General features: G+C 39.6%; 1 protein-coding gene across 5 annotated transcripts in view; it reads right to left on the minus strand.

Moving 5' to 3' along the window:
• The window catches only part of per2 (period circadian clock 2), a 32,458-nt gene extending 13,568 nt beyond the window's left edge, over positions 1-18,890 (minus strand). For 2 of the 5 annotated variants that reach the window (XM_088014641.1, XM_014974802.2), the window contains exons 1-16: positions 18,713-18,881; positions 11,641-12,176; positions 5,303-5,395; positions 5,027-5,181; positions 4,413-4,534; positions 4,131-4,332; positions 3,719-3,770; positions 3,163-3,305; positions 2,912-2,990; positions 2,219-2,325; positions 1,978-2,131; positions 1,741-1,855; positions 1,014-1,166; positions 782-872; positions 512-686; positions 76-200 (exon numbers count right to left, since the gene is read on the minus strand). In XM_088014641.1, coding sequence (XP_087870767.1) covers positions 76-200; positions 512-686; positions 782-872; positions 1,014-1,166; positions 1,741-1,855; positions 1,978-2,131; positions 2,219-2,325; positions 2,912-2,990; positions 3,163-3,305; positions 3,719-3,770; positions 4,131-4,332; positions 4,413-4,534; positions 5,027-5,181; positions 5,303-5,395; positions 11,641-12,074 — 2,200 coding nt within the window. In that variant the 5' untranslated portion in view covers positions 12,075-12,176; positions 18,713-18,881. Of the gene's footprint in view, positions 1-75; positions 201-511; positions 687-781; positions 873-1,013; positions 1,167-1,740; positions 1,856-1,977; positions 2,132-2,218; positions 2,326-2,911; positions 2,991-3,162; positions 3,306-3,718; positions 3,771-4,130; positions 4,333-4,412; positions 4,535-5,026; positions 5,182-5,302; positions 5,396-11,640; positions 12,177-18,469; positions 18,655-18,712 lie in introns of all 5 variants that reach the window. The other 3 variants (XM_088014639.1, XM_088014638.1, XM_088014640.1) reach the window with 3 other exon arrangements.
• Between the last annotated feature and the right edge of the window lie 2,668 nt (positions 18,891-21,558).

The raw sequence follows: 21,558 nt of genomic DNA on the forward strand, positions 1-21,558 counted from the left end.
TCAAAAGAACTTCTTGAGTTGTTTGGAGAGATAGCAAATCTGATCTGTTGGTTGGTCGGCAGCAGCAGCACATACCTTCAGAGACCTGCACGACATGCGACTTCTTCTGTTTGTCCTCGTCAGAGTTAGAGGAGGTGGTGTTGGAGGATGACTGACATTTTCTCTTCATGATGACAGGGATGTTATAGCTCTCCAAGTACCTGCAGGAGCCAGTCACAACACTGATGTCATGATCACGAGCTAGTGAACGGCAATATTACAGAGAACCAAAGTATCATATTTTTAAGACGGGTCATGTTTGACACTTTGTTTCACTGCAGGAGCGCGGACTAGAACAGGTCAGAGAAGATCACAATTCTTGAATATTTTTGATTCAATAGAATGTTTCAATGCATTTTACTGAGAGAATCTTTTTGGTAAACTAAAAGCCTTCAGTTTTAAGACATGATCAGCTTCTTTTCTCTGCAGAACGGACCTTGGCTTGTCAAAGTGTCCGTTTTTATCTGTATACCTGATAACACTGTCCAGACAGCTGATTTGCTGGTAGGAGTAGGCAGTCTGATCGTTGAGGCCGAGCTCCTCGTGAAAAGAGACTCGACTGTCGGCGGCGGCGGTGGCCTCCCTCCAGCTGATCGGGGGAGCCGAGTCTTTGAGACGTACAACCGCCTGGCTGTTCTGTCCTGACACTAGCAGAGATAGACCAAAGAATTAGTTTCTGAATAAAGACTTAAATGTAACAATAACTGGATTATTTTAAAAAAAGAAAAAAAAAAAAACTTACTGGTATTGCTTCGTTTGTGTTCTGATTTTGCCGTCTGCTGCTCTTGGTTCTTCTGAAGATGAATTCCCTTACAAATTTCCTGAAAAGTACGCTTTTGGAAGAAAATGTACTAGTGAGTTGTTCCCTAAGCTCACTTTGCAGTTAAGTGGTCTCAGGGATTTAGCAAAAAAAAAAAAAAAAAGAATAAATAAATGTGCTGTGAAATCAGACAGGTATGTGCAATTTTACTCACAGGTCTGCTTTTGCTGCTCTGCTCCCCTTCCTTTTGTTGTACTTTTCCTTCTTTTCCATTGTTCAGGCTCTCACTGGAGGAGGAGGTCATGCCCTGAAGGTACTCATTGCTGTTAAGACTATTGTAACCACTCGACCCACTGTTGTGAACCGGCTGATCAAGAATGGAGAGCGAAGAAGAAAAAGTTTAAAAACAACAAGATAAAGGGATGCTGACATAGCTCAAAATGTGTCTTGAGTTTTAATTTTTTTTGGAATAGTGCTTGCTTTATCTCTATAATCTATATGCTATTATTTAGAATTTGCTCCAGAATCAGACTTTCTGGTGATCTATTAAACCCTTGACTGTCATCGACTTGCGTTTAAGCATTTTGAGGGTGACAGTTAAGGAGAGAATTCACACAAACAAGGATAATTAACTATTTAATGCACATTAATTGTATCTGAAAGTCAAGTATTAAAGAAATAGCCATAAAATCCAGCAAAGATCTGAAACAAAACCTAAGACCTGAACCATCCTTCAGTTGATCATTTACACTATGCAAGGTTTTATTTTTTATATTCGATTATCTTCAGCTGCTTGATTAAAATTAAAATTGAAAGTCCAAAGAGAAACTTCTAAAGACCTCCAGAAAGCCTGATGAACTGCTATTCAAGGCTACTTTAGAGGATTAAAAGAAAGTCTGTAGACTTTTGCACAGAATTGTCAGGTGGCCGTCTTCTTTCACCTGCAGCAGAAGCCGATGAATCTGCTCTGTTATTTCCTGGATATCTGAGTCCATATTCTTCATGTGACCCATGCATGAGGGCGGAGTCATGAAAATGTCCTCATTCATGGGGCCCCTGGTGGAAAAATGCATCAACAGTTAATGACTTACAAGACAGTTTAAAATCTGATAAAAACTTTTCTATACAGAACTTCAGTAAAAACCGTCTTCTGCACAGAAAACATGAGCAGTACTCACATGCGAACTTTATGCCTCCCGATAACAAAGGAAACCTTTCTGCTCCAGGGGTTCACGAAGGTGGACCAGCTGGTGTCCAGGACGATGTATTCTCCATTTTGAGCACAGAAGCGGATGGACGAGTGGTCGAAAGGTTGCCCTGCGTACTGTATGACTGGAGTATAAAATACGAAGAATTAAAACTCAGATCTTGGCGTACGCATCAGCTAAGAATATAGATCTGTTTGATTTGAAGGCTCACTTTTTCTATGAATGGCCAGCATGACGGCCCGGTCGTTGGGATGCAGGTGGAAAAGAATCGGAGTACCGATGAGGTCCTGGGGGAGGTAGCCCAGGAGAGGAACGGCCCTGACACACAACATGAAAAGATTATCTCTATTAGTGTTACGCATTTAGTATTTGGAATATAAAATGGCCTTTAAGGTTTTTTTATTTATTTATTTTTTTTTAGATTTTGTCACATTACAACCACAACATAATAGACTAAAATAAAGTAGAAGAAGACAAGAACAACAACAAAGCTGCTAAAACCATTGCTTTCCTTTCACTTTGCTACTTTTAAAGCAAAGGGCATTTGCTTTTGCAGCTTCAAAGTTAGGGAACAGTTTCTTTAGTCATTTTTATACTTTTCCTGATGTATACCTTGTATATTCTTACTTATTACTTTTACATGAGTTTTATTCTGTTTTTTATGTGTTAATCTTTATTATTTTTATACTTACTATTTTCCAAACTGCTTGTTTAGTGCTTGTTGTTTTTAAAGAACTTTATAAATAAGATTGGCTTGATTATACTTTGTGTTGTTCTATCACATGAAATCCACAAGAATATGTAGAAGGTTTGGTTGTAAAACGACTCATTGTGAAAATCTTCAAAAGGCATGAAAAGATTTGCAAGGCGCTGCAAGCGTACACAAAGTGCACTGAAACCTTACCTCTCATCCACATCCTGAAATACACAATTTGGAGTGTGCGTGGTGGTGAAAATGCGCTTATCTGGTGGAATTCTGGGTGCTGCAAGCAAATTTTGGAAAACAATTGAAATTGTTGATATTTAAACAATAATAATAATAATAATAATAATAATAATAATAATAATAATAATAATAATAATAATAATAATAATAATAATAATAATAATTCAGATATTTGTATGCTAATATTCTGGTCTGAGCAGCGTTTTTACCTTCGTATCCAGAGTGAACCCTCTCAGCCAGCAGGAGGCAGCAGAACTGGTCTTCATCATGAGCCACATCCTGCACCTTCATCAGATAAGGGGTCATGCGGAACGGATAGTACCGCAAATTACCCTCGAACTCCTTACCGCCACTGAATATCAGAACAACAATTTAGCAATGAGTTAACCCAAGAAAAAACAGCACATTTCAGTCAACTATGTAATAAAACTATCTACTCTTAGTTTGCAAATTGAACACACGGGGGCAGTGTGGAGCAAATTTTCACTTCAGACCATAAAAGAAACCAAACTTAAATTTTGAACCTTCAAAAGTAGGAAAAATCCAATCACCTTTACAAATGCAATTCTTTTTATTTTTTTGTGTTTCTCCATAAAAAATGCATCTTCCAGGTTAACCTGGAAAAAGCATCTTATTATGGCCTGCATGAATGTGAACTCATACAAAATGAGAAACATCCGCAGTGGAATTAAATGCATGAATAAAACCAACAAACGGATACAAGCAGCAGATGGCCTGACGTGCAGAAACCGATGCAAAACGCACCTGATACGACAGAAAAAGGACTTCTCCTGCATACAGTCAGAAGGAGACGGATCTGAAACAGGAAAAAAAAAAAAAAAAAAAAACACCTGTAAATTCAAAGGGAACACGATCCACACAGGATGCAGCCAAAAGCAGATGCATCAGGTCTGAATAAATGCATCAAAAAGCAACATTCAGAAGCCTGCACACATTGAATATGTAATAAATGAAAGGGGGTCAAATGCATAACTTATTTCCCTAATCTAAAGCTGCATCATATTCTGTCATGTTACAACCACGAGCTGAGAAAATGTTGCACGGTTTTCAAAAGGTTTTGCAAATGAAAATCTAAAAACATCAACATAATATCCATACATTGAACATTGTCTGGATTTAGCCAGTGGTTTGGAGAGAGACATGTAGCTCTGGGTACCTGCTCCAGTGCACATGCTCCAAGACGGCAGGCGGTAAGGCGTGGTGAAGCTGTAGAACACACTGATGTCCTGCGGCATCAGAAACTCCACAAACTTAGAGTCTTTGAACGCATCTCGTTTACAGTTTAGGATGGAGGCAGCCTGGTCAGATATGTAGATGATTTTTCCTGTGCTCAGGGACACCGCCACTGCAAAAATGTCCTGTAGATGCCAAAAAAAAAAAATCTTAAACCTGTGATGCGCACCAGTCGGAGAGGAAAAAAACAAAGACTTGCTCTTACGTTGCTTTTGAGGGTGTACTCTGACGTGATGCTGTCTATCTCCTCTATGGTGTAAGAAGAAACATCCAGGCCAGAGGGATGACTGTCATTGACCATCATCAGCTGGTAGTACTCCTCATTCGCTGAAAGAGACAAGATGCAGTGATTTGGTCCAAATTTGTTCAACATACAACACAGAGAGGATCGTCTTCCAAGACGCCCACGACACTGATGCCAAGGACATTTTTTAATAATGAAAATGATAAAACTGAAGAACTGTACTACCGAACACCTACACTGGATAAATAGCTGTTGATATGCATGACACATAACTGATACTGTACATTTTATAAAGTAATGGCCTGTAAAATTTCTGCCAATTTTACAAACCATTACCTCTGTGACTATGTGCAAAAGATGCTCAAAATTATAGCATCACCTTTTTCTCAGTCGAACACTTCAGAAAAGTCAGTCTTAATGAATGAATAAAGGCTGCATTCCTGCGTCTACTCATGAATGTACAGCGAATCACTTGAAAAAAGAACTATAAAAAACCCATAAAGGCAAACAGACATTGTTGATGAAAACAATCGGAAGCACGGAGAAGGCAGAGTAGGTTGTTATCTGCAACAGACCTTCCACTTGCTTCACACAGCGCAGGGCGTATTTCAGCGCGCTCAGTGTGGTCGACTTGCTGTTGTGCTGCTTGTCAGTTGGCACGTGGAGTTTGAGCTCCTTCAGCGTTTTAATCACCTCCTTCTGGTTCTTGGCTTTCGCGGACTCCTGACTACTGCAAGACGGACAAGTAAACAACCAAGAGTCATCACTCATAGCACTAATGAAAAGGGGCTCTTACAAACAGACTAAATAAAGATCTTGATCCTGACAGCAGCGGCGGTCATTGAGCTAACCTGCAGCCGCTGGTTGAAGGGTTGTCCTGCTCCGAGCTCAGCAGACTGTAGGCGTTGGAGCTGCTGGGAGGAGATGGGCTGTGGGAGTTGGAGCTGTGCAAGAGAGAAGGAACATTTTTAAATTGCAACCTGAAAATGGAGTAAAAATCACTTCTGTTCCAAAAAAAAGAGATTTCACGCTGATGTTTAATCAACCAGCTTTTCGAGAGTTCAAAGTAAGCAGAAGGAGAACAATTAGGTGCAAACGATTCTTCTCTGAAGTACAGACTTATCACATGTTTTTCACACGCGTCTGAGGTGCTCGAGTTTCTTTCAGTGGAGAAGAACAAGTGTCCCCATTTTCACACTTTGGGCCTGTTGTTAACTCAAGCCAAAAGAAGATCAGCTGTTTTCGTATGGCTTTTGTGAATTCTGTAACAGCGTCTTTTGAGCTTCAGATCCAATTTTGAACATTTAGCAGCCAAGTAACAAAACAAAAATCACACTCTTATCCTGAAAGTCTTTGTCATCTACTTGAAGGACCCAAATTATTTCCCGCTGCTCAGTTGGCTGCACAGCAAGAACACAGCACTGTGGTCAAGTGTGAGGTCAAAACACAAGTGGGGGCAGAGAACAAGCAGTGGGCAAAAATCGCTGCTTGTTCTCTTGGTGCTCAGATTTAGAAAGGTGTGCTTGATATTTTTTCAATGCAGACCGTTTCTGGCCTTCAGTCTGTCTCCATTACCTACAATACAGCTGAATCTGAATTTTAAAATAATGAAAGTGATTTATTATATACAATCAATGCACACATATAGATAGTTTTCAAGTCTTTTTCTGGTAATTTTGATGAGAACAACCAAATTTAATCTCTCAGAAAAATTTTATATTACAGAAGTGTTTTTTTTTTTCATTTTAAATCTTATCATCCTCATTTTATCCTCTGTTTAGCTTTTCTACATTTTCATTTACAAATAAGCAGCACGAACAAAAGTCTATCATGTTCATTGTTCATGCATAAAGTTACATGTTTTTATTATCCATTTAAAAGCTGTTTTTAAACCAACGTCCTGCTGACGTGAATTAGGGAAAACATACGTACATGAGAAAAAATGTTTTACTTCCGACATAAACAGGATTTGTTTGACCTCAACTACAGTGAACATTTGCTCCATATAAAGCAAACCACAACCTTCATTCAGGCTCAACACCCTCAGATAATGACAGATCTATAAGAATTTACAGTAAACAGCTCTAAGACAACAACTCATGATCTCATTCAGCTGAGAAAAAATCTGGAGATCTGCTCAAAGAAATCCTGGAATAGCCATCATGGCTGACCGTCTAAGTTGACACAAACAGACATTTCCTGTTTGTGCTAACTTAGTCTCTCTATTAGCTTCGTACCATGTATCTAATGTACAAATGTAAGCTTCTGTTAACCCAGAAGCTTACGACTAATTTCAACACTGCATACTATCTATATCTGGAACGCCTGCTCAAAAATAGAGTGAATCGTTATTCCTGGCACAGGTGAGTCCAAGTTCAGTGTAAGCCTTTAGTTCCCAGAGATGCCACACGTGGTTTCAGTCTGAACACAAGTTTGAGAGCGCAAAACTATTTTTTTTCTTTTCAGCTGACACTGTGGTGAAATCTGAACAGACAACAGCAGAAACTGGCAATTGCAAATCAACAGCTTTGCCCTACTTGCCTATGTAACACTTCTTATAATATACATGAAGAATTACCCACCAGGCTTAGAGCAAGATTATTAGCAGCTGTCTGAGAACCTGAGTCATCTGAACTAAAACTGATCAACTATAAATAACCCTGATTACCTGCTCAGAATAGGTAACATCTTCACAAATAGCCTTCCTGAGCCAAAGAAGGAATCTAATTCAATCTAAATAGCCTTCTGTCCCGCACAATGCAACAGCTGGTTTTAGACTAGACAGTCTAAATATGTCTTAGTGTCCAGTAAGCTAATTGGTATCATGGCAGGGAGTCTGTAGGTCAGGGAAAAGTTATATAAAGGGGGCGCTGAAAGAGGCGATGTAAGAGACGTTTCAGTTGTCCTCCGGGAGCAGAAACACAAAATGAAGGTCAGAGGAAGCTGGTCTTCTTTAATTAAAAATCATAGGTTTGTTTCTCACTGAATGTGATGGGAATTAATTAAAAACACATCTATCGGTAAATTTGTTGAATCCATTCACACTTTTGCTTCCTGTTTTGATCCATAATTTGATCTCTTTTCAATATTTGATTTGTATCAATCGACCCCATGGCACTGAAAATTAGCTGACCAGACTGTCCATGCTTATCAGAGTAAATCATCTTTCTAATGTAATGAGATGAAAACCTTACAGACTAACAGAGTTATTAGTCAAACTAATACACCTGAACAATGTGGAAAATGTTTTAAGCTGCAATCTACAGTCATTTTTTTTCTGCCTACATTCAGAAAACCAGCAGGATCTGTGGCACAGAGGAGCTCACTCAGTAAAACATTAAGCAGAAGTTATTGCAGTGATGTAATTCTAGATGTGTGTAGCCATCCATTTGGCTTCTGGGAAATAAAACAATGCAGCCATAAAAATGCATCACTTATCAGTGATCTCTGAATAAACTCCAGAAAGCCCTTGCCACTCGCACGCAAGCTCACCAATAAATGGGACAAAGGAGATGTTTGGACTTTGGCACGAGCACGTGATATTCACCTGATGAATTGGCATATTAATATTAGTAGTAGGAGACATGCTAGAACAATTGGTCATTTTAAGCAACAAATTCATTTTCTTTATTGAAACAGGCACAGGATTATTGGTTTTAAAACAGTGTCAGTAGGATATAATAAATAAATTGATCACTGATATTAGTAGGTAGAAAATGTTTAATGGAACCTCCTTGGAAATGTACCCCACACACACCAGGAAGTGGGCTGGTGTCCTGCATGTTTTAGATGAACAAGCCAAGCGGGTTCCTGATGAACTTAGTAACAGAGGAAATGAGTCAACAATTTGAGTCAGGTGTGGTAGATGGTTTAGATTAGAATGAGTTCATCTAACGTCTGCAGGACTTGGGTGTCAGATTTAACCGCTTTCAATCTACAGGCTTTTTGGGACAACAAAACTAAGAAAAGAGGCTTTGAATACCTTTGTAGTTTTTTCACAACTGCAGACCATTTTTTCTTGCCATTAGTTTGACATTGCAGCAAGATGAGAAGAATCGATAACATTAACTGAGTTTAAAATGTGATAAACTGGCTGTTTAAACCACAGGTTTGGCTAATTTTGCATAGACAAACTAAAGTCAGAATTTAAGGTAACAATACGGTCAATATGGGCCCGTTGTCAGTCTTTTGAAATAATGCCATGGGTAACACTTATTCTTCTTGTCCTGAGAAGCACGTAGCTGAAAGTGTAATGGGAAAGATCTTCTGCAGCAGGATGTGGCTTTTATCTACTGACTATCAAAGGACGCTTGAGAGAATTGTGAAACCATATAAAAAACAAATAGAGCCAAAGCAGAGCAACATGACAGGGACACAAAACATGCAAGTTACATCAAGAACTGACCAATTACTAAGAAACGAAAGATCCTGGGTCTCATCAAAGGCCAGAACTTAATCCCACTGAGACACTAAAGCATGCAGTACATGCAAAAGCCAAAGGGCGTCTGATAACCTTTTAGGGATAGGGTGTCCTAACTTTTAGAAAATGCAATGTTGTCGACATGTTTAGTTTAATAGGTTAATATTTGGTTGCGATTAAATCACTTGCTTTTCCAGAAATTAGTTTATACATACAGATCTATATCAAGAGAGTGGACAAGTACAAAAACATTCTGAGGTGTACCTCCTAAAACTGGAGAACAAAAAATGTAGAAAGTAAACTGAGCTGACTCAGAGTTGGCAGACAGTGGTGCTATGTAGCAACACAAAACCAGAAAGAGTTATGTGGGTTTAAAATACGTCAGTCTGTCGGCAGACAGAGCGTTAGATGCCAGAAGGGAAATAGACCATGGTGGAAAAGGAGCGGTTTAAAAAGAAAAAAAAAAGGCTTGGATCTCAAGCAGCAAGGGCAGGTCAAAGTAAGGCAAAGCCTAGCGTGAGTAAAGACGTCAGAGCTTGAGACCGGGTTGCTCCACCCAGAGATAAACACACACAAACAGTGCATTGTCATGGCAACAAGGAGTAGGAAAGCGTGACATGGCCCATCTGGCATTGAAGAAAAGCCAGCTTCCAGCCTTCAAGATGACATCAATTTGCTTTTCCTGCTGGTTGATACAGTCATGTATTTGTTCCTCTGCTCTGTATGTTTCCAGGACAAGCTGTATAGTGTCTGGGTCTATTTCTGGTCATGATGAAGACAGGAAAATATTCTGCAAGTTTTAAAGCTGTCTTTTTTTTTTTTTTTTTAGTTTTAAACTAATTCTTATGTCTCAGACAAAAAGGTTTGATGTCACAGAAACTCATGAAATTAAAGGTGCTATCCAAGATTTATTTCAAAAGTTGAGACTTATGAATAAAAAAACCTTAAGTGTGTATCACTTAAGGTTCAGAAAAATACTTTGCTCTTGCTTAAGCATTTGCAACAGAGGAGAAAAAACAGATGAGCTTATCTGTTTTCACAAACCTTGAATGTTGATTCTGGCCTGTTGCCACATACTCGCACGAAAGGTTTTACGGATTACCACCTTTGAATCTATGGCTTAAATTCAAAGGTCATTCTATCTATTATTCACTAATTCTGGATGAAATATGCAAGATATAATGTGCTGCATGAATGCTCCTTTATGTGTCAAAACTGTAAAGTTAAGGCAGAAAAACATTAAAAATATTCCATCCATTCACTGAATGGAGTGCCCAATTTACAAGGCACCACTTAAAAATTTTGTTTCTGAAGGGCCGTTCATGGAGAGAAAATGTTCACTAATACAAATTTTTAAGGTTAAACGCTTAGCGAGCTTTGACTCACTCTACTTCTGACATTAGTTATGCATTCAGTTCTCACACCTCCAATCATTGTGAGCCATTAAAAGCATGGCAGCACAGACTGTCTCATTTTTAAATGAAACGCCCTTGAAATGCCATCGGTAATCATGATGACAAGTGCCTGAGAACATAAATGTATTTAGCATAAATTCCCCTATTAGAAATCAGCAGAGTACAATTAAGTAGTAGAATATTCAATTTAAGTGGTAAAAGACTCCTGGAGTGTTAATTATAAGCAATGGCTGTTATCTGACATCAACAGGTGGGTCTCAGTGACTCTTAATACTATTTTTACCTTTTTGTTGATCTACTGGCTAAAGTCTCATTTCAAAAACTGAACTGTTTTTGGCACTGCATCACAATCAATGATCAGCCTACGTTAGGGGTGAATGACTGCGAGGCTAAATCCCTAAACCTAATTTCACGTTCAATTTTATGACAAAGATAAGGTGCATACTGCTGCTTGTAAACTTCTTTTTATGTTTGATAAGTAAACTATCCCAGCCGTTTCTGCTGAGGTCCTGCTGCACAGTAAAGTTTTAAAATTTGATTTAGGAGAGTGAAGTTTCAGTGTAAGTCTCTTTGTGTTGAATAGAAAGTGATGACTACGTACAATTTTTTTAGCTTTAATCAGGAATGGTAATTAGCCAGTTGATATATCCACACTGCTGTAGACAGAGGAACTGAGTCTGAATATTGCCTTACTTTCTTGACAAAAAACACCAAACTTTCACTGACAATGGCGATTTATTTTTCTCGTTTCTGGTGAGAGTAACCAGACAAGGTTTTTTGTCTTCTGTTTTGCCAAAGGGATCTGGTGATTTTGCCCTTTTTTGCCATTCAGAGTGAACATTTAGAAGAGAGGGACAAATGGACCTACTGACATGGAGCCATATTAGCAGGAAAAGCAGTTTATTAGTTGTTCTGCGCTCTAAGAAGCACTTACGGTGCTGACTTACAGTTCTGTTATCGAGTAGTATTGTTCACATTTACTTCATTTCAGGTCATTCCTATTAAACTTGCAGTCGTAATTGACAGAGTTGAGTGTTGCTTGTAAAGGCCCCTGTAGCGATAGCTCTTCCAGGAGACCCCATGCTGTTCATTTACATAAGCTTCGGTTGGTAAATCTACAAGCCTGCAAGTGATTAATTAAAATTATAATGAAGTCCAAAAACATCCCATCACTATAGAAAACTAATTTCTCTGATGAACACCTTAAAAAAAACACACCTTATACCTTCTTACTGTGGTGCAAGAGGAAGTTGTTGCAAATTGGTACAGATTGGAAAACTAAGTGGCATGTCTTTCTTTTAAAATTTGTAATAAGAAACTACAGTAAAGGAGAGAAAGTTCTGCCATCTCTTACCTTTTATTGCTGCTTGAAGATTCGAGCAATGCCGAGTCTTTACTGCGGCTGTTGGAGCTGCCCATTGACTCGTGGCCGTTGCTGTCATTCCCATGACTCTCGTTGCCATGACTCTCGTTGCCATGCGATTCTGTCCCGCTGCCGCTGGACCCACTGCTCTTCATCTCCACGTCCTCCTCGGGGGACAACCGAGAACGCGTTGTCTTGCGCACGTTGTGAGGAGAGAGGGCGGGGTCCTGACCACTGCTGTCGCTGCCCTCGGAGGGCAGTCCAAGGTCAGGTCTGCCCTGGGCGTAGCTGCCCACCCACCGCATCTGTGCCATGGGCCTGCACCCCGAGGCTCCGCTTGAGACGGAACTGCTTGAAGCCGAGGCTCCATCCCGATCTGCCGGAACCGGCAAGGGGTAGGGCTTGGAGTCTGAATCGTCCGACATCAGGAGGAGGTATTTGCTGGGGTTGTTTCAGGTTAGGTAGAACGCAGTCATCCCATTGTCTGAAGGATGACAGCTGAGTGGATGTCAAGTAAACGAACTGATCTGTGGAAAGAGACCACATGTGATAGACATGAATGACCCTGTGTCTAATCACAGTTTTAAATATTTGCAAAATACATGACTTAACATCCAGTGAAGGAAAAAAATGATGTTTAAAATTTTATGAAAGTTGCAAAGTTCTTTGACATGAGCTCCAGACAGTAATGATTTTTCTCTGCATTTGTAGCCAGTGGTGCCAAACAGTCAATGCTATGATGATTTTTCAACATGAGATTGTGTCTGCCTGTTCATTTGAACAACTACATAAATATAAGAGGAATAATGCTTGCACAAAGTTAAAAACAGAAATAAAAAACATGTCACCAATCGTACTTCAAAAGGCTTCTTTCTTCTGCCTTTGGTCTAGTGTCATATTTGAAACATTGTGTGGTTTGACCCTGGACCCCTGAAAACCCTGCTGGACGCCTCTGATGTTCTATGAAAGCCTCTGGTTCAGACAATTTGGCCTTTAAGAACAGCAGGTCTGTCCAATCTAAACCCTTCAACTCTTTTAAAAGGATTTTCCAACTTGGACCCTAGATAACGCCTGACAAGATTGATCTGATTGCCAACGCACATCACCAAGCAACACTAAAAAGTAGATCCTCTTTCTAACTCTAAATAACAAAACTGATCTGGTCAAGCCTTTAAAATGAACCCACACTTTCACCATTCATCCCCAGGTTAACACAGAGGAATGCTTGAGACTTTCTTTTTTTTTTTTTTTTTTTGTTATATAAATATAAAAAGTTTATTTAAAGCTTTTGACAGCAGACTAAGCAACAGTGAAGAGGAGGATTGAATATTTGAAGCTTTCCAAACTTTCCACAAACACCATGTTGGTAACTGAAAATCCCTGTGGTAGAACAAATGACAGTAGCATAGATATCAATAATTAACACTTCTATAGATCTTATCAGATGACTGTGCACAGTGTGACACGACGTTGACCTGTTGCATAGTTGGCTCATGTCCTGCATCTGAGCTGCCAAGTGAAACAGGTCAGTAAATGATCAATCAGAAGGTGATAAGTCTTGCAAAGTGTGAAAAGAAGTGGCTGAACTTGAGCAAAAAGTTCACCAACGCTTGTCAGAATGGAGCAAGTCAAAACTGAACGCAGGCGGCAGGCGTGGGGAGAGGGGTGAGAAGAAGCAGCAGCAGATCTTTAAAGGATTAAAAGTGCAGCAGACCAGAGAATAAGAAAGAAAAACAAATCTTTAATGACGTCTTTGGCTAAAACCAGATTGGGCATGCAGAGGCAAAGCGCAGGGATCCAGACACAATAGGAGAGATTAAAGCAATGTGCAAAAGTTTTAAACCACTCCTAACTCTGTATGCTTTCCTTCCAAGGAGTCAGATTTTCTTGCAAATGCTTACAGTGGTCAATATCAATAGTTATTGGGTCTTTGCGAAGGTCAGTGCTATTCTTTGGGATGTGGCTGGGTTTTGGCATTTTGACCTATTTTCTGTCCGGTACTTGTACGTGACCCTGCCAGGGCAGTTTGCAGTGTTTGCTTAAAAAATAGGAAAGTGGACAAGTGAAGGACGGAGGAGGAATTATGAGGCCAGAGAATATCTAAATACTAACACAATAAAAATGACCTAAAAATCCTGAGAGACCTGACAAAGGACCAAGGAAATGCATCCTCCTCTGTACGCCAGGATTTAAGCGTCAATAGTGAATTTGTTAATGCTAAAATCCAATTATACTATTCAAACTCTGCTACATTGTAAAAAAAAAAAAAAAAAAAAAAAAAAGAATGTCTAATTTTTGTAGAAAAACTGTAAAAACAGCTGCCGGTATTTTACCGTAAATTAGAGACGCTTTTCTTTTTGTTTTATTTTTTTACAGTGTATCTCTCGATATTTACAGTTTCCAGCCAAACAAATCTGAACATTTTGCCTTTGTTAAATGCTGACTGTAATTAAGTGTCTAAATACTCAGTGTAAAATGAGCACCTTAGTAAACTGTCTGTAATCTGGAGACACCACACTCATGGCTCATTCCTTGAGTTCAGCTGCTGTTTTATGCCTGAGTGATTCATAGATCCCAGCTGAGTGGTTACAAATACCTAACAGAAAATATGTTAAAAAGCAGCCAATGTATGACGTCATATATCTGAAAATCATTTCAAAAGGCAAAGTCTGGCTTCTTTGACACCAATTACAGAGAAATATAGGATCCTAACATTTGGCCAGAATGTAAGCTAATTTTTCTATGCTTTTTGGGGGGCTGAACAAGAAAAGATGTTTGATGACTTCCAGTGTTTGGTGAGATGATGCTCAAAACCATAAACCAAACGATCTAAACAACAGTGTGGAACAGACATTAACCATCAGGAGAGAAAGAAAAAAAAAATGTACAAAAGAAAGAGATCCGACAACATAAAACAGGGGGTAATGTTAAATGAGAATCAAAAATCTGAAAGAGGAAACTATAATTATCTGAACATGGGACTGGAGAACAAAACAACAACAACATTCAGGCCCAGATGAAGTTAATTAAACTACATGATATAAACAAAATGTGCAGTCAGGATAAAGAAAGTACATCTGCAAAGAAAAAGGAAATCTGTGATGCAGCACTTGAGCTCACTGTGGTTAGGATCATAAAAAAATCCCCTTCACAAAATGCAGTGACTTGGACCCATTCCCCCATGTAACTTAGAGACATTACTCACAGAATGTTTCTGCCCAGAGTGAATAGGCTGCTCTGAACTTCTCAAAGCACTTACTGAGCTGTTTTTTTCCCTGTCAGAAAGTGCAACTGAGGCAGGAGATGTAATTGAAAGTCTACAGTCCAAAGATGAAAGAGCAATCTGACAACCCGACAAACCACAAAGTCCAAAAGATTGTACTAGTTACCAATGTGGGAGATTCTTTATTTATTAGCTTAGGATCAATCCAAGGCAGGTGATTGTGCAACAGCAGACGCTACAAACATGTTTCAACTTTTAGAAATTGCATTAAAATATTTCCTTTGGGCATTTCTGTGTAAGGAGAGACTGCTAACAAGATCCCTACAGATCAACTATGTTATTTTTTTATTTTTTTTTGTAAAGGTGGCTATTTGTGTCCAATGCACTAAAGCAAATTCAACATATCTTTCTTTGTCTCTGCCAATAAATAAATTCCAGCTGAGCAGCTGCAGAGAAAGGAGCAGAGGACAAAAAAATCTGGCTTTCCTTCGTCTCCGTCAGGAATCCACTGATCATTTTAAAAACCAATCACAGTGAACTTTGCTTCCCAAACCACTTTTTCACGTTTTTTTTTTTTTACGCAGTCATCAGACTCTTCCTCATAATGTAATCAGCACATGGACTGACTCGATTAAATGATGCTTCTCCGGTCAAAGAGCGCACCGTCTGGCTGGCGCTCTATAAAAGCTATGACGCACATCCGACATTAAGGTACGGTCAATAAGGCGCAGGTGTCTAAAGCCGCAAGATGAGAAAGATAACACAATTAAGAGGCATATATATATATCACACTATATGGCCAATTTAATCCAAACGAACACTTGTTGGTGGTTAATAGGAACATTTGGCTGAGGTGGAACTTCAAAATCTATTTGGAATAGTATGAGAAATCATTTAAACTCATTTAAGTGTTAACTAAATTTAGATAAAGCCATGTAAATTTAAGTCAGAATTTCATTCATCACTATTCCATTTGTGCCACTGCCCTACACAAGACTTTATTGCATTCATTTTTGTGTAATTAAGGACAACTTCACAAAAAATGTCTCTCTTTATTAACATTGATGAAGATTCAGTGCTGTCACTTTTATTGGTGCACGGTCCTGTGCCTAACCTCAGCTGCCCTCTGTTGTAACATGCATCTTGCATAGCGACTGCCAACCTAAATATTAGTTCATGTTGGTCTCTGGATTCTTGAACCCAAGGTTTAGCTAAATCAGAGGGCATGCACAGGCTGGCAAGAACTTCTCTGTGCTCTCAAAAGGTTGCACTAGCCCTTTTGGCACCATCATACTACAGATGACACTTTAAAATGTTCTTTTCAGAAACAAGTACTTAGATCAGCTTTGAGAACATAAATATGCTCATTTAACTTCTCCACTCCTGATCTTTTTGCTCTGCCGCCGAGAGCTGTAGAGATGGCAACCCTTCCGTCTGATTTCAACTGTATGATAAACAGATCTAAATAACAAATCTCTTGTCAGCCTCTACTTGCGTCAAACATCTTGACTCCTCCCACTCCATTCATGAAGACAAGCTGAAGTTGGCTGTATTATTCTGCTACCGTGAACAAAGTCAACTTCAATCTGAGGTCCGTATTTTAAAGCTGGACAAAAGAATAAGGCTGGAGAATGATGCTTTGGTTGCTTACAAGGGTATGACAGAGTAGTCCCTGGGATACCTTTGACAACTACATGTTTGCATTTTACTGCCGCAGGCTGGTAGATATTAGCAGAGCGCAGCCTCCACCTGAATAGCGTGCAAAGCTTTCCACTGATCTGATTTAAGGTGAGTGAAAGAGATGTGGGACTGCTATAACACTTTCAAATCAGATTCAGGTTCAGTTCACTTATCTTTAATCTCTGAGGCAGTTATATGCCTGACTGAAGAGATCATGATCACATTGTGGTGAATTGGATTAAACCAACAGTAAGAGTGAAAAGTGTCAAAGCTAAAACGTGGCAGACGCTTTTAAAGTCACTCCACTTCCATTGTTCAACCTACTAAACATCTTTATATTAGAATATTCTATTTTTATTGTAAAACAAAATCCAGTGTCCATGATTTCAAAACTCTAACTCTACAAATGTCATACTTCCTTAGGTGATCCAGGCCCAAGAGTGAGTGAAAGACATTAAAACAAGAAATAATGAATATGAAAAAAAGAAAATATCCATCCAATAATTTCCGACGTCCTCGTAACCCTTGCAGTGCTATGGTAGCCTACCTATCTCCAGCAACCAAGTCAGAAAACGGGGCCAAAATGTCTTGAATGGACTCAGGCCAAATAACCATAAAGGCATATTTATGGATCAGAGAAAGTCACTGGAGTAACCATAGAGAATCCACAGAGAGAACTTGCAAAAATTCATACATGACCCGATCATTTCTACATAATAAAAGAATAAAAGTATTATATATATATATATATATATATATATATATATATATATATATATATATATATATATATATATATATATATATATATATATATATATATATGCACCGCTTGGATTGATTACAAGAAAGCCTATGACTCAATGCCACACACCTGGATCATTGAATGCTTAGAGATGTACAACATCAATAGGATGACATCAAGCTGTACGCCAAGAGCGAGCGAGACATCGACTCACTGATCCACACCACCAGGATCTACAGCACTGACATTGGGATGTCATTCGGACTAGAGAAGTGTGGCCGGATGGTTACAAAGAGAGGGAAGGTCGTCCGCACAGAAGGGGTCTCACTCCCAGAGGGAACGATAGCAGACATAGAGCACAGCTACAAGTACCTGGGAATACCACAAGCAAATGGCAACCTCGATGAGGTCACAAGGAAAGGAGCCACAGCCAAATACCTCCAACGAATAAGGCAAGTCCTGAGAAGCCAGCTCAATGGCAAGAACAAGATCCGTGCAATAAACAGCTATGCCTTACCAGTAATCAGATACCCTGCTGGAATAATTAGCTGGCCAATGGAAGAGATGAAGGCCACGGATGTTAAGACTCGGAAGCTACTAACCATGCATGGAGGGTTCCACCCCAAATCCAGCACCCTGAGACTGTACACGAGCCGTAAGGAAGGAGGCAGAGGACTAGTGAGTGTGAGAGCCACTGTCCAGGATGAAACATCTAAGATCCATAAATACATCAAGGACAAAGCCTCAACGGACGATGTGCTCAGCGAATGTCTCAGGCAATGGGGAACAGAGGACGAGGTGCTGGAGGAACCATCATGGGAAGACAAGCCCCTACATGGGATGTACCACCGACAAATAACTGAAGTTATTAATACTAGAGGTTCCGCATCCCACCACCCCTCCCTTGGCACTGCCCCTGTCATCTTTAAAGTTGTAGTCACTGTCCTCTCACTCATGTAATTACAATGAATGAATGGTTAATTCTGCCAGCCTCCCTGTACTCAGCTCCTCGTACCGCATATTCCCTAATCGGAGCGGCATGTGAACTTGTGCCATGTGCAACTGCGGCATAACACTTTATGTAAGTGTGTCCGTACCGGCGTTTTCATGTGACACTGACACCACAGAGTTCAGCTATCCACTGTATCTACTGAGCTCCAGAAGGGACTCACCGCTCCGGCCACTCTGCGCCAGTTTTACTGCTTCAACTTTCTTTCTGGATGCTTTCACTCGCCGTATGCCAAGTTCCTTAAAGCCCCGGTCAGCTGCGGTTTCATCCCGCAGCAGGTAAAGCGGCTACTCCGTCAGGGATTTCCAGCAGTCAAGAGGGCAGACGTCCAGTTAATTGAGGTGTGACCTTATAATGCAATACCCAACTCATTATTTCATACGGACATATAATAAGCTTCACTAACCTCACGGAGGGCTTCAACTCTATTTTCTCCGGTGGTTCCGTGGAATAAAATTCTTGAAGATTTGAAGATACAGCTACCTTTTCTGTAGGACTGGGTCCGTCCGCTCCTTCTGGGCTGCTTTCACAAATTTCTCTCCCCGGCTCCGGTGTCCACGCACTGCCCTGGATCTCCAACGCAAGCAGTGACCTCATTACAAGCCCATTTTCTAGCCCTTCCTACTGCTCTTCTCCCATTGGTCTAAGTGAAAGCCAGTCATCGCCTCTCCGTGATTCGGACCAATCAGCGTGTCACGAGCTGACGGAGGCTGGTAGCATAACTACCGCTCCGCATCGTGATTCGTCCTCTCTGCTGTCAGTCGTTTTACATAAGGTTGTGACGGGCTTTTCACATGGAAACCCACGGCTGCTGGCAGTGTGATGAGAGAGAGCAAATCACTACGACGGAGAAGCCGGTGAATGAAGCAGTGGCCAGGGTTGGCTCATAACGGCTCAGAGCGACCGGCTGTTATCTAAAAGGTTATACAAGTGTGTGCATGGCAATGTGGCGGGGACTGTTTGTGCGCAGTCATTCACGTAAGCATAAAAAAGTTTGCCTGAACAGAAATTTGATGTCTCTCGAGGTCTTTTGGAAAGTGTTTCCAATTTATAGTCTTTATTACGTAAAATTAATTTAAGAGATAATGCACTTTGTTCTTAGTGTGGTAGTCTACGTGATGCTGAGGAGGCGCATTGTATCACTAAAAGAGATGTAAAATGTTCCTGTTTTGATGCTTTACATAACTTTGAAGATTCGGGAATGTGAGCCCCGTGAGGAGCATACTAAACACCGTGAAAAGGAATTTAGGGCATGTGCCATATAAATTTCAGTGACGCATAGTTGAACAAATACAGATGTGTACGTGAAGCTGGGTACTGCGCAGCAGACATGTCGAAATAGAGTTTTTACATTTTTTATTGGAATAATATAATTATACATATTGTCTCTAAATCTTTAAGACATTGTTAGAATGAACTAAAAAGTGGTCTATCCTGTTTCCTAGGATTTTTAGCTTCTTCAAACCCTATTTTACTCAAAAACGTGTGAAAAATACATAGATTTTTGCTGCCAAGCAGGTCTGAAGTAGTAAATGCTAATTTGAAGACATGGCATAAAATAGATAAAAAATGTAGGTGTGATGCAAATTAGCAACATTAGGAATTATTGGGGACTACAGTAAGTGAAAATTTCCACTCCGATATATAGGATATTTTATTGATGTTGCTATTTTTTGGCAGTGTTTCAAATCAAATTGCAAAAGTTATTACTCTAATTTGATCGCAGTACTTCAAATTCAGCTTAAAAGGGAGATATTGCATATTACACAGCCACATAGGGACATTATGTAGGGCATAACCTTAAATCTGTCCATCTCTGATTCATGGTGAAATAGCAGAACATAGTTTTAATTTGTTTCAAATAAAAAGTGAAATACAAGTCTCCCAGCTTTGTACAGGGAAATGTCACATTTAGATACAAAAATGATCTTACTGAACATTGGGTGATAATTTCCATGTAGCTCATTTATGGCTTGCAAGCAACTTGATCATGCAGAGGAAATGTTTCCTTTTTTGATGAAAGTAAAAGAGTCAGAGTGACGCAAAAGGAGGTGTACGTGGACCGAGCTGTAACCAAGTTCTCCATGGAGATGAGGGCATCCCCAGCAATGTGGGGGTGGAGGAAGACAACAACCACTTATGATCATTAGAACCACTGGTACCGCTCCAACAGCCCACTGAGGGATACAAACAATGAGTCAGTTAAAACCGTACAAGTTGAATCCATCAAATATTGTCGTTGGAGCCTTTAGAAGTGGTGCGTCAGGGTAATATGCTAAAAATACTGTGGAGATGAAGATTTGGTTTCCAATTTAGTTACAACTTGCTCTTTTTTTAACAGTCCTCTGCTTTATGAAATATTTAAGTATATGCTCAGTGTTGATTCGCTTCACTGTCATTTTTGGAGCAATTGTTGGTGTTGCTGTTTATATGTTTTTGTGTTCTTAATCCAGGCATACTTCCCATCCCACAGTGAGTAAGAAGGGAAAAGCATGTCCAAAGTTCACTTGACATGACACTTTGGGAGTCACCAGGTCTTCATAGCACCCATTAAATACTCTCTGCACACAAAGCTTTTGAATGGGAGTGATGCCAGAAAAAAAAATTAAATAAAATTCATGTTTTAGTGCTGCACGCCTGGATTAAAGGAAAGGATGACAGGCATGAAGGAATGTTAAAGAGGTAGTGCAATCATCTGAGTTGTGCTGGAGGTGGGAAATTTTGCCAAATCATCAAATTACAAAATTTAGCAGGCTACAAAAATTAATAAGAATAATAATAATAATTTAACATTAAACATTTTTATTCTATTTTTTAACAGAAATTATTTTCTCTGTATGCATCAACTTGTGAAATGCTACAGAAGAAGATTGGCACTATAGATTGAAGCCATAGCTTTATGACCTTCATGGCGAAAGGATTTATTGCGGGGTTACTTTTAGCTGCTGCTAATATCCCCAATAAAGGCTTTTTTTGTCTAAGTATCTTACTCAGTTGCACGTGAAGACTAGAGCAAGGTAATGTTTAATTCAACTATAAAACAGTAGGGATTGCTCCAAAACCACATACCAAAGGCACCGCTGGGCCTAATTGTCGAAAAGGTTTTATTTCTCCATGTTTAAAAAAAAAAGGGGCACATGAGGTAAAACATGGATGAAAAGAACAATAAGTTCTGCCTTTTATCTTTGATGCTAAATGTTTTAACTACACTGTGACCATTAAAAAGCATTCACTTCAAACTGAAAATAAAAC

Source organism: Poecilia mexicana, unplaced genomic scaffold (assembly GCF_051168715.1).
Source record: "Poecilia mexicana isolate PSO_F unplaced genomic scaffold, ASM5116871v1 scaffold_17, whole genome shotgun sequence".
In the NCBI taxonomy this organism is placed as follows: domain Eukaryota; kingdom Metazoa; phylum Chordata; class Actinopteri; order Cyprinodontiformes; family Poeciliidae; genus Poecilia; species Poecilia mexicana.